Below are 16,601 nucleotides of genomic sequence, written 5' to 3' on the forward strand. Positions count from 1 at the left end.
GGCTTAGCCCTTGTAGACTGGTACCTGTTTGGTCAGTGATTTTGATGTTCCCGGGAAGGATTTGAACTAAGGAGAGTTGGAATCACTCCTTTTTGCATTTGAATGCTAAGATTCATTATTTAAGATGGAAACATCTAATTGAGAAAAATAAAGAATATGTTTTGTATGCCTCAAATTCTTATTGGGTTGGCTTTGAGTTGTATTGGTTTGGGGATATGTTATTAGACTTGGGCCTAAAGTAATTCTACTTGATCAAGTAGTTGATTTTCTTGCCAATAAGGATTTTTATTACTTGTTCACCAAGCTAGGGTTAGAAATTCTCTATAAATAGAGAGGAAGTTGAGTGGAGAAGGTAGAGAAAAAAAAAATAATGGAGTGAGAGTGAGAAGAGTATAGCGTGGGTGAGAGTAAAGAGATGTGATAAATGGGTGGCATTCTCTACAGTCACATTCTCTTCTTGATTCATAATTAGTGAAATTTTCTTCTCTGTGGACGTAGCCCAAATTTTGGGTGAACCATGTAAATTTTGTGTTTTGTGATTGTCTTTGTTTCTCGTTCGCTTCCGCTGTCCCAACAGAATATTTCACCATATATGTGTTGTCAGGGGCTTATTTGTTACTACTTATATAACGTTGGGGCTTATGTGTAATTTCTGAAACTTGTTAGTATAAATAGAATGTGGTGGAAGGATGAAAGTATTCTTTCATTCTTTCTCTCTTTCCCCATCTCTCTCTTTTTCTCTCATCCTTTTTCTTCTCTTTTTCTTCTTCTTCTTATACTTTTGATTTGATTATCTTTTAAAGTCAACAATATGATGGTAAAGAAACACAATGACCTTCTTCGTTGTAAGACATACTTTTGTAATAGATTCCCCCTTCTTTAATGGCCAACAGGTTCGACTCAACCCCTAGGCCCCCATTTTGAGAAAGGCCTCATTCATTCTAAATGTTTGTTACTTGATTTAATATTCTTTATTCTATTTTGTGGGACCTTTATAAACAACACAAAAGTTAAATACATGGAACATTGTGTTTGAATACTGTTGAAGGATTTATATATTTAAGTTACACCCTCTCTAATAGCTTAAGCTTTTGGAGTAGATGGTAGTTAACATGGTATCAGAGCCAAAGGTCTCGAGTTCAAACCTCACCGTCACCCTAATTAAAAAATTGAAAAACACGTGTTGGACCAAAAGAAGACCACACGTGAGGGGGCATGTTAAAGGATTTATATATTTAAGTTACACCCTCTCTAATAGCTTAAGCTTTTAGAGTAGATGGTAGTTAACAAATACAAAGTATGTAAAAAAAAAAAAATTCAACTTTTATTATGCCATGCTTTTCTTATTCTCTTGAAATATTTTTCAGTTGTTAACAGTATAAGGTATTAATTAATCAATTTAACTGACTTTAGAAACATGAATTCTTGAATTAGCAATAATAAATTAGAATCATGTTGATACAAATTGTAATTAAAACCTGATGAAAAAAAAAGGAACAAAACAAAAGAGAAAAAAACTAAGGTGCAACACTATCTGTCAAATATTCGAACAAAAGGAGTGGTCATCACTTGGATTTGAAACTAAGGCCATTTCTCTCAGCCCCCATTTTTTCTGCCATCTTCTATTAAAATAATTTTATCTAACTTTTGTCATTCGTATCATTCATAGTACTAATTCTATGAAAAATATGCAGTGGTTCTCCATTTACTTATCAATTATTTTTTTTTAGTTCCATATCATTCATAGTACTAATTCCATGAAATATTCTATGAAAAATATGCTGTGGTTCTCCATTTACTTATCAATTATTGTTTTTTAGTTCCAATGCATTTAGTCTATTCCTACTAAAAGTTTCTCTTTGTAGGCTATTATAATCACAATACGAATGTTGTACTTTGATGAGCTTTCGTGTCTAGTCTAAAATTTATTCCAAGTATATATGCATGTTAAGTTGACATCCTCTTTTTCAATATGAATTTTTTTGTTTTTATTTAGATAGTTGAGAAGATGAGTAAAAAATATTTGAAAAATTACAATAAAAGGGCCAACTCATGTATTTATGTCATTTTTTATTGATATTAATTTCTTTTGTTATTATTTTGATAGTTGAGAAGATGAGTAAAAAATATTTGAAAAATTACAATAAAAAGGGCCAACTCATGTATTTATGTCATTTTTAAATGATATTAATTTCTTTTGTTATTATTTTGATAGTTGAGAAGATGAGTAAAAAATATTTGAAAAATTACAATAAAAAGGTCAACTCAGGTATTTATGTCATTTTTAATGGATTCATTGACAGATCTTGCCCACGGCCTCAAAATATTTTGAGTTGGTCTAATGTTAACACTGCTCAACCATGGTATTTACAAAATATAGTTTGTGCTTGGAATGAGTATACAGACAGTATTTTCCTCTTCCAATGATCATTAAATGATGTTACTACCCTTTGGTGTATTTAAAAACTACGTTTTCCCTTCCAAAATTACAATTTGCCCACTACAGAATATTCTTAAAATTGACATTATTGAACATGAATTACATTTACAATTCAAATCTATTAGTTTTTTTATTTTTTATTTATTATTTTTTTTTAATCTTATTGAAATATAATATTATCAATATAATTTGCAAATTTGTTACCTTTACAAATTAGATATGTATGGCAATTTAATTAAATATATAGTATGCAATTTAAAACTTCAAATTTGCAAATTTACAAAATATGAAATATTTAAAATATATATATATATATATATATACACACACACACATATTGAAAATTTTATCGAAAATATAATATTTAATTAAATTTATAACTCCAAAAAGTTAAAAGGCTCGCCTATTGCACGAGACTCCCGCAAGTGCGGGGTCTGGGAGTGTCAGATATATACAGCCTTACCCAGGGCCGGCCCAAAATATTTTAAGGCCTTAAGCGAGATCTCTCGATGAATTCATTAAATATGACATAAATACATAAGTATTGTAATTTTTCTCATATTTGTTTTAGTCATCTTCTCAACTATCAAAATAATAGCAAAAAAAAATCATATTGAAAAAGAGGATATCAATGTAAGATGCATATATACTTAGAATAAATTTTAGACAAAACACAAAATCTCATCAAATAACAATCTCCATATTGTGAATATAATGCCTACAAAGAGAATCTTTTAGTAAGAATAAACTAGATGCATTGGAACTAAAAAACAAGAATTAATAAGTAAATGGAGAACCAATGCATATTTTTCATAGAATTAGTACTCTAAATGATAAGTATGACAAAAGTTAGTTAAAATTATTCTAATAAAATATGGCAGATATAAACAGGCTGAGAGAAATGGCCTTAGTTTCGGATCCAAGTGATGACCACTCCTTTTGTTTGAATATTTGACAAATAGTGTTGCACCTTAGTGTGTGTGTGTTTTTTTTAATCAGGTTTTAATAACAATTTGTATCAACATAATCCTAAATTTTTTTATTGCTAATTCAAGAATTCATGTTTCTAAAGTCAGTTAAATTGATTAATTAATTTCTTTTATTGTTAACAACTGAGAAAATTTTCAAAAGAATAAGAAAAAGCATGGCATAGGCATGGTTCGTATTTAAAGTAGTAATTTTTTTACACACTTTATTCAAACACAATGTTCCATGTATTTAACTTTTGTGTTGTTTATAAAGGTCCCACAAAATATAATGAAGAATATTATATTAAGTAACAAACATTTAGAACGAATGAGGCCTTTCTCAAAATGGGGCCTTAAGCCATTGCCTCAATGCCCTAGGGGTTGCGCCCTAAAATAGATGGAATAACGATTAATTGCTGAAAGCGTGACATTTTCAGTTTTGAAATCACTAACATGCCCTTTGTTATATACAAAATGCCATTGATCAATTTTTATTCATATACCGTTTGTAAATGGGTGCAGAATGGATTATCCATTTGATCCATATACAAACCACATATATACATCTCCGGTTTACGCGCTTTATTTTCTTGCAATTTTTTTTAGCGATGGCCGTGAAATCAGAAAGATGATTGGAATTGAAACATGGCCGTGAAATCAAAAAGATGATTGGAATTGAAACACGGGTAAAGCTAATCTCTTCCTATATGTAAAAAGTGTTTGATCTAAAAATCTACAGCTCATTGCCATAAGTGAGGACTTCAACATGTCTCCGATTTTGGAATTAAGTGAAGTTTCAATCCACGTTTTGACATCTGCTCAAGTTAAAGAGTTTCTATTAGATGAAAGGAGTGAAGTGTTGAGAGACAGAGAGAAGGGAGGGAAGAGGGAAAGAAGCCCTATGCAGTTCGTGGGAAAAGACTACCTTAAGGGGAATAGTTTCATGTGGTGTGTTGTGGGAAGTTGGGTTTGGTGCTGTGTGTGTGAAAAGAAATTTCTTTGGATTTTCTGATTGTGTTGGAAATCTAAATGCATATGCAGTCCGTGGGAAGAGACTACCTAAAGGGGAACAATGTCATGTTGTGTGTTGTTGCCCTTGTGAGAAGTTGGGTTCGGTAGTATACATACATTTACATTATATATGGACGGCATAAGAGATGTCTGGACGGGTTACAGTGAGATAAACCAGACTACCAACCAATTATCAATACAATGTACCGTCTCAAAGAGATTCGTCATCATGTAGATTAAGTCTTGTGTTGTGCTCAAGTGGTGTATCAACAATCTTGTTGTCAGTTAAGTCTGATTTTGAAAGAAGATCGGATATGTATTTTGCCTGAGTGAGGTAATAATCATCTGTAGCTTGTAGTGATCTCAATACCAAGAAAATAACTGAGAGGTCCAAGATCCTTCATCTCAAATTGATGACTGAGAAACTATTTGAGCTCCTGAATTCCCGTCAAATCATTCCGAGTGATGATCATCATATCATCAACATAAAGTAAAAGAAGAATAATACCTCGGTTAGTGCGTCGGATGAATAGAGTTGAGTCATAATAGCTAGCAGAATATCCTAGATGAGAGATAGTCTGGCTGAATTTGACAAACCAAGCTCGAGGTGCCTATTTGAGGCCATACAGCTCTTCGGAGTCGACACACCTTCTGAGGAGGAAGATGATAACCTGAAGGAGGATGCATCTCTATTGAGAAAGGCATTCTTAACATCCATCTGAAAAAGTCCCCAGTGACAGGAAGCAGCCACAGTAATAAGAGTGCAAACTGAGGGAAGATGTGCAACTGGAGCAAATGTCTCATCAAAATGAATGCCATACCCCTGTGTGAATCCTCTGGCTACAAGTCGGGCCTTGTAACGCTCAACAAACCCATCTGAACGAGTCTTGATTTTGTACACCCATTTACATCGTACTGCAAACTTTTTAGGAGGCAAATCAAGCAGATCACATGTCTGAGTTTTGGTCAGTGCATCTAACTCCTCTTTCATTGCTTGCTGCCACAAAGGGTTAGAAGCCTCATGAAAAATGTGAGTTTCATATAAAGTTGCAAGGGCATGATGGCAATGAAAATCATTAAGATGTGCAGGTGGAGCTCTTCCTCGAGTAAAATGGGGGCGAAGATTTGAAGTAGTTGTGCTACCCCCAAACCTTCTCCTATATATAGGACATTTATGTAATCTTCATTAATATAATACAATATAATATTTTCTCTCTCTATATTTCTAACATGGTATCAGAGCTTTTCGATGTAAATAATCTACCAGTTTAGTCACCGTCGGGGATGGCACCATTAGTCCCATCCTCGACAGCGATTAACTTCAAACTTATGCTTCCTCATCCCAACCTTCAATCTCAAGTTCATAATCAGCAAAAGTCTTATTTGGCCGCCCAATCAGACTCTAAGACACATCATCGCTATTTCATGGCAATAGCGCCATAATTCAGCCTCATCAGTGTCAACAATGGTGCCAACAGTAGTGCGTCACCTGCCACGACAACTGCCATGTCAGACACAGCCAGCGGTGCCAGCAGTAGTACCATGTCACCTGCCACGACAGCTGCCATGTCAGACACAATCAGCAACGGTACCAGCAGTAGTGCAACGTCACCTGCCACATCAGTTGTTAACCGTGCTTCCATCTGTATCATGGGTGAAAACCCATCTCTACCAAATTTTCATCAGGATCAGGCTGCTTTCATGATCTTGCTTTCAATCTCAAGTTGGATTCATACTCAACTTGAGTTTGAGGAGGGCTATTAGATTACAAGTTTACCCCTTTATCTACCACCTAGGTTTCTTGCATACTACAAATTTCCATATATGATTACACCTACCATATTAGTATCTATAGGTTACTTGTTCATCACTCACCTACCCTCAAACCTTCTCCTATATATAGGACCTTTATGTAATCTTCATTAATATAATACAATATAACATTTTTTTCTCTCTATATTTCTAACATGAATAATGATTTAAGGACGTAGTTACCGAATTCAATTTATGTGAGTGTGGTGGTGGGTCATGTAATGGGACTCATCACCCCTCTCACATAATTTGAATTCAGTAAAAGTCGAATTCGGTTCCTAAATCACTACTCTTACATTATTTATGTTAATGCTGAAATAATAAAAGACGACCATTTTTTTTCATTGTACAAGGGTAAACCTTTTACATTCACGTTAATAGCAACGGGACGAACTGGCCTGAATTGCAACTTATTGGTAGTTTAGGGGTTTTAGTAGCTTTAGTAGGGATTTTATGCAATTTACTCTTAAATGAACATGAAGATATGCTCCGTGCCTCTACTATTATTCTTCTCTTCTTTTTTTTTATTCATTGTACAAGGGTAAAAATATCATTTTACATTCGGGACAGACGGACCTCAATTGTAACTTATTATTGGTAGTTTAGGGGTTTTAATAGCTTCAGTATGGGATTTTATGCAATTTACTCTTAAATGAATATGAAGATATGCTCCATGCCTCCTCTATTATTCTCCTTGTGGACGCCAGTATGAAGAATATGTGAAAGAGGCATTTGTATAAAATATTTCATTGGTATGGTAGTGATGGCTATCAAGACATGATGCGAATGCATGAACTTGCCTTTTTTATTTTATTGGATAAATGTCACCATGCTTGAAGAGCGGACAAGGAAATATAGATTTTAAAATTTTAGGTATTACAATATTTAGGAATTTTATTTTTGTTTTTGGTATTTATATAATTTGGCAATATTTCCTTTTAATTAGTAATTAGATTTAGATTTGCCTATGAATAAGGCCTAATCTAGTAGGACAAATAGCTTTTGATGATTAATTATTGAGAATATTTGAGATACGATTTCTTCCCCCTATTTCTTCTTTTCTACTATTCTTCTCTCTTCCTCCACTTTGCTACATCAGTTTGATATTAAAGCATTCCCATCCTACATCAAGTAGTTTTTCTCCATGCCAGTAAATCATACTTGCACTAGCAGTGCTAAGGAACCATAGGTAAGCATTCCAATCCCTGCATACCAAGATTTCTTATGGCTATCTTTTTAAGGTTGTGTATCCACATATTGTCAAAACATGCCATAACCTTCCACTGAGAATAATACGTAGTAATATTGTGTGGTTCCCAACCGACCCCAAGTAATTGGGAAAAGGCTTCATTGAGTTGACAATTATTCTATGGTTCGCAATGGCTTCACTTCCAAAACGCGGGACTCTTTGTTTTTAGCTTTGGAATTGTATAGTAGACAAAGTTGGATTGTTTGTTGAATTGCATTTGAGAAATGCAAGAGGAAGCTCAGATTCATCGCTGAAAGAATTGCATCGTGATGATAATTCATAGTAGGATAAATGCCTTTTCGTAATAAAATAGACATTTTAACTAAAATGCCATGGGAGCAAAATTGTAACTTAGCACGTTCCGTTTACACCCTTTAATGGAATTTTCTGAAAGGGAAGGTCAGTATATAGTTTTTAAAAGCACGAGGAGGTCACTGTAATTTCAGTAAACCTCGGGACAGTCAGTGAAATTTTCCCATAACCTTTTATACATTCATCTTGAAATAAGGCATGGTGTATGTTTCATTTCAATGCTGTTTCCAAATGTTCTAGTGGTCCTGAATGTTTTCTCATTATTTAGTGCTTCTACTAGATGTCAGTAAATATTTGAGCATGTGTTTTTGATATTTTTGTAATTCTTGCAGATCTTTTGAGGAGTACATCACCAAGACGGCCATCTATTGATTCAATTTTTGGTAATAGACACTATTTCATGACTCCCAACTCCCACGGCTCTCTGTATATATTTATGTATCATTGTTAATATGTTGCATCCTGCAGGTGATCCTAATGTGGAATATACTACAAAAGGGGCAGCGAAGGAAACAGATGTACAGATGGTTGCATCAACAGGTGATGCAATGTCACCGTGATACACAAGATCTGCAAGTCCAGCATCCTGACAGTGGCATGTCTGTTTACTTTGATAGGGTTTTTCCCCCCTACATAGGCATTTCTGCGAGAATGCTATGCCACATTTTGCAGAACCATAATCTAAGTGTACAGTAGTATTTGAGAAACTTGATAAAAGCCCGATAATGATGGGTTAATTGGTAGAATGAATGATCTTTTAGTGGGAGATCTGTATTATGTAAATTTAGAATAGGGATGTGGTACTTGTGTCCTAGCTGCCCAGGTTGGTAGTGGAAAACTTGCCTTCTCTTGTGGCAGTTTATGGTCAACTTATTATTGGATGGAAACAAACTATCATGAAACTACGTTTTTTTTGTTCTTCAAGAGAATCGCTATTGTGTGAAAAGTTTTGTGGGAGGGGAAAAAAGAATTGATGGTGTAGAATGGAAATATTCCATCCTCAATTTTTATTTTTATTCTGCATTATTTATTTGTTTCACGATGTTAGCTATTCTTGTGTTGCACATGCTGAAAATGGTTATAAAATCTTTAAAAGTTTTTCATGGAACACAATGAAAAAGTGTTCCCATAAACTTTGTCGGCATCTCTAATTTTTGTCTCACAGTTCAGACGAGTATAATAAACCAAGAAAGAGTAATATCATTCGCAAATTAGAAGCTGAACACCCAGCATTGCGAATTTAGAGTGCCATTCTATTCTATGTGTGTGATAGAAAAGTTTGATTGATGTGACGGTTTGAAATGGCCAATCTCTGTTAAGAATGACCTAAACCAAACATTGCCTTTCAGCATTGAAGGTTCACTTCCAATTCTCTTGCTACTTGCCTGGTATTATACAATTGCAGACGTGTTTGTTATACCCGTATTTAAATGGCATCTAAGCACGAAACAGCAACAATCATTTACATGCAGAAGCTGAATTCAGTCCATATAAGCATGACTACATGATCATTATGCTGCAATAAAAGGCAATAAGATACTCGCATGAAGCACCCTCTCTTCGGCATATCGAAACTATAAATAGTAACAGTATATCACTGAACAAGGGTAATGTACCCCATTAAACCAAAGTGTAAATCTTACAAAGGACCACCAATATAATATAACTTAAAACATATTGAATAATCAAATATTTTCCAGACCAAACTCTTAAATTGAACAGACTGAAATCTGAACCTTCCCAGAAACCGGAAACAACTCCAAACTTCAACAACAAACCAAAAGCATATATCATATTGATAAAATCAAGTGTTTATCTTATTCACTTGAAAATGACACATCCCACTAACCCTTTTCATCAAGACTCAGACCTTTCAATGCAAGAAGGCGCTCTACTTCTCATCACCCGGACTTTCCAGCTCTACTTCTCATCACCTGGACTTTCCAGCTTCACACCATCTTTTTTATCCTCATCGCCTGGACTTCCCAGCTTCACACCATCTTTTTTATCCTCCGTTGAAGCAGGCGCCTCTTCGGTTTTTTCCTCTTTATCTTTGCTTTCTCCTACACTCAACTTATCCAGAAGGTTAGCAGTAGAGGTGGCTTCTTCACTCTCTCCAGCCGTCTCTTGGGATTGGGCGACTTCTTCAACCTTTTCTTTGAAAGTTTTGCAGTCTGAAAAGAGAATATATGGTAGAGAAGTAAATAAATTGGACACATATCCATTGCTATTGTAATATCATCTATAGGCAATAACCATTTCCCTTTTGTAATATTAACGCAGCAAAACTGCAATTGTACCAATACTATCTTCCATCATCAGTACTATTATATTTATCACCACTTTTATTAGCAAAAATATCAGTGAAAGTGTAAAACCAAAAAAATTTTACTGTAATATGAAATTGAATGGCATATTTAATAAAATCCCTATGTACAAGTACAATAAAATGATCTCATTAATTTTGTTGATTAAGCCTATCAAATAAAATTCAAAGATTAGTATTTATCAAATGTAATTTGGCATGTAATTTAATGCAGTATACCAATATGAGGAAAATTCCCATGTCTTGCACAAGAAACAATTTTACTAGTGACAAAAGATCGCAATTCTGCACCTCTAAGAGAGTGAAAAGACAGGAGAACGTCCAAGAAAAGAGTGGGAAACTGAAGAAGAACTCAATCAAGACAGCGGAGATCCAGTTAAAGCAGATGGGCATTTACACCCACTTGACACTTACTGTGAGGGAAGGCAGAAAGGAAAACATAAATGAGACCAAATCAAAGCTCAGTCGCAGCTGGAAGAAAGAGCTATAAATAAAGCTTAAGCAGACTACTAAAGCTCATCTTAAAAATTTAGTTTGTTATATATTAATGTTTTTTATATTGAAAGCTAAGAGGACAATTTAGTCCGTGTGTAAAACAAAGACCAAATCAAGGCCTTTAAAATAATAGTTTAGACACACACAAACTTTAAATAATTATTAACACGCCAAACTAACATTTAACAATACTTTAAGTGAAAACTTTGTAAAATATATTATTAGAATTATTAAAATAATTTGATAGTAGCTCTTTTGGCAGTGTATTTGGTTGGAGCTTTAAGTAATATTTTTAATTATAAAGCCTTTTTTAGTTTCCTTGTTTACATAAAACAAGCTATCTGATTTGAGTTTCTTAATGAATCAGGTTCAATCCACTCTCAACTAAAGAAGCGAGAACTCACAGATTCAAAGAAAAAAAAAACTTTTCTAATATGAAAGGTCTCCTGCAAGTAACACGAAAAGATATCTAAAAGTTCTGTCAATTAAATGACAGCCATAAGGTTGAGATCATGGGAATAATCACCCTGAAAACTAAAAACTAGAGCAGTGCTGTATGTTGCAACTGACTTATTTGCTAGATGAACTCTTACCATTTTTTAAAAAACAAAATAGTAATAAAATGATTATGAGGACCGTCAATTCTTATGGTACAAATAAGATGGGCAGTAAGAGAACTACTCTCCATATATTTGTATACTAAAAAAACGGGAGCAAATGAACAAGTATTGAGATGGGGAAAAAAAAAAAAAGAAATAAGATGTGCACTTTATGAGATGCTACATATGAAAACTAATGATAAAAACTGAGAGTGGGCTTGGCCATGTGTTCTAGAGACAGCTATTACCAGAATAGAAGAAAGATTTAAAGACAAGCCAATGAACTAAAAAGGAGAGAGCTAAACCCAATCAAAGATGTAACATTGTGATGAAGTGACGACACGAGATCTAATACAAGGATTCTGGGTCAAGAGCTCTTACTGTTGTGATGAACTAGTAAGAAGGGTCACTTTGACTCAAGTTGAATAGTATTAAGTGCCAAACAACAAAAGGTCAAGTATGTAATGAGAAAGGATACTGACCCGATTTTCTGTCCCTTAATCTTTCAAGTCTATAGAAAGCTCTAAAATGGACTTGTATATATTTGAACGTGAGACCTGGGAAAGCTATGTCACATGCACTCAAAGTACATGAATTAACCGTGTTGGACACATGATATTCGGACATTAGTATGGGACGTGTATTCTATAGTTTTGGTTTCTTTTAGTTTTTCTGGGATTAGGTATTATATTAGGAGGTCTAGGAGTTGTATTACTTAACAATACAATTTTGTCTGCCTTCTCATTGTATCAGTCCATCTAGTCACCAACAAATAGAGGTTGGGTCCCATGGTCTATACCGCCAATCAATAAGCATACAAACTAATTTGATTTTATAATATTATTATTTCAAAATGAGTTAAATTCCCATATTGAACATTATGTTATATAAAAACTAAAAAATAAAATAAATATGTTAAATAATATGAATATTTAGCAACATACATCCTTTTGTTTCAGAATTTGAGAGGTCCAACGCTTGGATACATACCCACATCCAACACGTATACCCTAGTCCATGTAACAAAACCAGAAAGAGTCTTGATGATTATTTTTAAAGGAAAGCAATGCAAAAGGCTAATAAAATTAGTTTAGATAAAGCTTTCTTAAGATCAGTTAGCTATGAAATGTCGAATCGTCAGATTCAGTATTCACTTTTCTTTTGGCTTTAGCTTTTACCTTGCTTGTATGTACCACAATCTTAGCCTAAATAACAACTTGCACTGGTTTGAATAGACTTGTTTTAAATTGGCAAAAACATAAGCAAAGTGGAGAAAGTCTTCATTTCAAGGAATGGAAAAAATCTTCGAGTATTACTTTTGTTTTCCCACTGAAAATAGAAGTAAATGGGGAGAGAAGAAGTGCTTTACTTTTAAAAAAATTCATTTCAGTTGAAAATAAAAGATAATTTTCCTTTCTTTTATCTCCTTATGAACTCCCAAACAAGGGGAGGGGAAATGACTCTCTTTCCCATACTTCTCACTCCTACAACTCCAAAAAAAGGGAAATCCCATCACCTCCAAATTCTTCATGGATAATAACGTCCCTTTCCTCCCTTACCCTCCTAAACTCCCAAACAAATCATCAAGTTGCAGTTCAATTACCCGCTAACATGATGTTAGGGACAGCAGATCAGAGCCTGTTTCAACTAAGTAACACGGACACAATATGACCATAGTTATTAAAAGGCACGTCTAGACTCCATAAAAGACCCCGACTCGTTAAGGCTCAGCTAGATGCCTCAAACTAGTACTGGCCAGACCCATTCAATCAGACTCACATAATGCCCTAAAGCTCATGCTTTTAAGTAGGTACCAGGCCCAAAAAAAATTACTGTCTTTTTTATTTTAGTTATTTATTCATATTATTTTCCATTTTATTTATGACTATTAAATTAAAATATTCTATAACCATATTTAATGGATCATGTTGTTCAAGCGCATGAAATATTTAAATCTTTTTATATATTTTATGGTTCACTACTTGCATTTAGTGCTTGATTCTGAATATCTGTGAATTGTATGTTTAAAATTTGCACGATTATAGTTTGTAATTGTTCCAGATTTGTAATCACATTTAATTTGGTTAATGCATATGCATATGAAAGGATTTATGAACATTAATTTACCTAATACTCTTAGTTAATATATTAAAACCCATTTTTAGAGCTCTTTTTATTATTTGCGATGCATAACTTGAATTGTTCCAATTGCATATTTATTTTTATTGAATTCATATGTAAATATAAAATATCTATGTATGTTGATTTAGGTAATCCATTGAATTGATATGCTGAATTTTTTTTCTTATTTTGGTCTTTGGCAAGTTTGTCGTTGCATAAATTATTCTGTATTTACATATAATTAATACGCATTATTATCATACACGCCCCTTACTTCAAGGATCATTCGCGCCTTATATTGCGCTCCAAAAGACCTTTGGTGCCTTAGTGCTCCTTGAGCCTTTAATAATTATGAATATGACACACATAAACTGATTCGTCAAATCCTTGGAAAGTTGGACAAACGAAAAGTGGACACCACTAATAAATATAAATTTTCATTCATATGACTATCAAATAAGATAAATGTAAAAATTTGAGCTAAATTATAATTTCTTTATTAAAAGTTATGTAATTTAGAAGATCTAGATATCATCAAGATGTATTATAGATGCTACTACTCTCCTACCTTATCATTATGATTATATTTTTTTCGTATATGCCAAAGTGTCGTTGCATGCTGTGACATGTGCATATAATGGCAAAAAAATTATTTAAAAAAAAAAAAAAAAAAGTTTGGACACTGACATGTGTTCATAATATTATTTCCATGACTATTATATGTTTGTATTATATAAGACTTGTAGTGTGGGATGTGTAGTGTGGGATGTGTTGGTTGAGTGTTCGAAATGTGTAGACCAAGTGTCCAAAATAATCAAAATTATTTTTAAATTAAGAACATATCTTTGATGTGCCCGACATGTGTCAAGGAGTGTCCACCATTTGTTGGTGTCCGGCACTGTATCTGGCTAGGACACGACATCTTCCTAGAAGCGTTTTTGCTTCTTAGCATTCCAATATCTTTCAAAATATTTATCCCACTTTATTTCTTTAATATACCTTGCAGAAAACACTTAGACCCCAACAAAGCATCGTCTAGCTCACAAAGAAAAACTAAAATATCTAACCATGATCCGTTGGGAGGATTCAAAATACAAGCAATAGAACAAAATGCAATGTGGTACACGTATACTCGAGTAATATAATGAGTGATCTCCAATCTCTAAACCCATTTGTGCAATGCAAGGCCATGGTAGGCAATGATTTCAAAACAGGTGGAATTATAATAGTCATAATATGTGACTACAAGTTTTACCATATTCAAAAGATCTGCTTAGCATAATATTCCTGCTTTCCCTAGAGACCGCCTTAATTTTGAAATAGTGGTAAGTTAAAGCAAAACGATTGCCTAATGCTACCAAAAAATAGTGTACTTCCTCAATTCTTTGTCGAATCATGGACTCAATTAATTTCTATTGAACATCCAAAACCTCTATTAATCAAGTGACACTTACTTCACTTAGAAACTGAGATAAATGTAAAGTAATTTGACAAAAAAACAAATTCAATTAAAAAGAGAACGTAAGTAAACAAAATTCGTAATTAGATCACTCACTCTCAACTGAAGGGAAACGAATGCAAAAGAGCTCTTCCTTCAACTCTCCATCAGCAAAATCAGTTGCATGCCACACACAGGACTTATCATTCCCAGCATGCTCTTGTATCGAAATTGAAGCAAGCACTAAAACGCAAACAGCACATAATCAGTATATATATATCTGCACACATATATATTAGAACATGTTTGTATGTGTGTACACACACACATACAGAGAGAGAGGCGTACCAAGATGGTTGGCACAGATCTTAAGAGTCTTGGATTGCCGCATAACAAGTCTAACCTTACAGGTCTCCTTGTGTTTGAGAAGCTTCACAATACCGACACCTCTCTCTTTCCATTGGTTTCCCTCCTTGTCAAATCTATATAACTTCGCTTTCCTACAGTCACAACAAAGTTCTCGATAGTAAAATCTTAAACTAATCAACACGCAATAAGTAAGCCACGTTCATTCGCCGCTAATCCGAAGGAAAATGAAACAAAATTTCTTTTCTCTTCTACGATTTTCTCAAAAACTAAACAGATGCTATAAAAAAAATAATAATAATAAAAAGGGTAGGTTCTCTGAAATAGTTTTCCTTACAGATCGAGAAGGACGTCTTCGTCTTCTTCGCCGGTGGTGACAGCTACCTCTTGAAGCTGGATGATAGGATTGATCGGTGCTCCGGTGTCTTCGTCTTCGGCTGCTGTGGTCTCTGTAGCTGCTTCTTCTTCCTCCTTTCCGTGCTTTGATTCAGTAGTACTCGCCATGGAAGTGTAGAGCAAGTATTTTAGAGTGAGAGAGTTCTAGAAAGATGGATGGAGATACTTTCGGCGCTCTGTGAGAAGGAGAGAGAGGAATGGAGTTAGGGTTTAAGGGGTTGTAGAGTCAGGAGCGTTTTACATCTAATGGAACCATATGGTTGCATCTGAGCCGTCGATGCCTGGTGGACCCTACCAAAGAAATATTATATTGACAGCAAGGTTGTCATGAGGTGATCTCATGATAATTGCAATTAATTCTCTCTTGAGTAAAGTATTTTCATTTAAAAATAAATCTTTGTGGACCTAAGTCCCATAAATATGGTGCCGAATGAGAATGTAAGTGTGAAAGCGGTAAAATTTAAATTCGACAGAACGGAAGAAAAAACGCAAAGCTCGAACCAAAACGGCTCAGATCGTGAAAGCAGCATCGTTTAGAATAATTGTGTAACTTAGATGTGAATCATGTAATATCACGGTACTCATATTTAATCATGAAAAAATTGCACTTGAATCTATATTGGAGTCGTAAATAAAAAATTAGTCGATTTTAAAATTTTGATTTTCATGTTGGTTGAATTAAGTAAAATAATTATATATACACTAAAATCATTATTTAAGTCTACGATGCCCTCCCGTTCTTATTTCAAAATACTAAATTATTGTTTTTTTTTATATAAGTAAAAATTATTGTATTTTTTAAAATTAAATAATTATTTTCAAGCAAAAAAAAATAGGAACTTCACCAAATTATCCTTCTTATGGCATATGTTTCGTTGGGGAGAATGAAAAATAAGATTCGTGTAGTCGGTCTCAAGTATGACATTAATTATAATCCATGTTTACTACCTATTATATAGCCTCCGACTACTTTCGATTGTTACATCGGTATCGCGAGGGAGGGGCCATGGCCCCCCAAACATTTTAAATCCCCCCCTCCCCCCAAAACAATTTTTTCAAAACAATTCC

The 16,601-nt window shown here is 34.0% G+C and overlaps 2 protein-coding genes across 2 annotated transcripts in view; one reads left to right on the top strand and one right to left on the bottom strand.

Moving 5' to 3' along the window:
- LOC132308071 (uncharacterized) overlaps positions 1-8,818 on the top strand; it is a 31,787-nt gene extending 22,969 nt beyond the window's left edge. Inside the window, exons 12-13 of the mRNA XM_059806041.1 lie at positions 8,125-8,175; positions 8,261-8,818. Coding sequence (XP_059662024.1) covers positions 8,125-8,175; positions 8,261-8,352 — 143 coding nt within the window. The 3' untranslated portion in view covers positions 8,353-8,818. The remainder of the gene's footprint in view (positions 1-8,124; positions 8,176-8,260) is intronic.
- Positions 8,819-9,329: 511 nt separating this feature from the next.
- Positions 9,330-15,756, bottom strand: LOC132308072 (ran-binding protein 1 homolog c-like). The gene is made up of 4 exons (XM_059806042.1): positions 15,475-15,756; positions 15,120-15,271; positions 14,889-15,014; positions 9,330-9,966 (listed from the first exon to the last, which is right to left on the bottom strand). Exons 1-4 carry the CDS (start codon positions 15,639-15,641, stop codon positions 9,713-9,715), a joined length of 699 nt encoding a protein of 232 aa, XP_059662025.1. The 5' UTR covers positions 15,642-15,756; the 3' UTR covers positions 9,330-9,712.
- Between the last annotated feature and the right edge of the window lie 845 nt (positions 15,757-16,601).

Source organism: Cornus florida, unplaced genomic scaffold, assembly GCF_030987335.1.
Source record: "Cornus florida cultivar Cherokee Brave unplaced genomic scaffold, ASM3098733v1 CherokeeBrave_3.0.0_Hap2_Chr05, whole genome shotgun sequence".
Lineage (NCBI taxonomy): Eukaryota > Viridiplantae > Streptophyta > Magnoliopsida > Cornales > Cornaceae > Cornus > Cornus florida.

Excerpts from the sequence above, each read along its gene's own strand:
- LOC132308072 (XM_059806042.1), bottom strand. The coding sequence starts at position 15,641 with ATGGCGAGTACTACTGAATCAAAGCACGGAAAGGAGGAAGAAGAAGCA. Across the intron at positions 15,015-15,119 it reads GATCTGTGCCAACCATCTTG|TGCTTGCTTCAATTTCGATA; the intron begins GTACGCCTCTCT and ends TTTGCGTTTTAG. Across the intron at positions 9,967-14,888 it reads TCGTTTCCCTTCAGTTGAGA|ACTGCAAAACTTTCAAAGAA; the intron begins GTGAGTGATCTA and ends TTCTCTTTTCAG.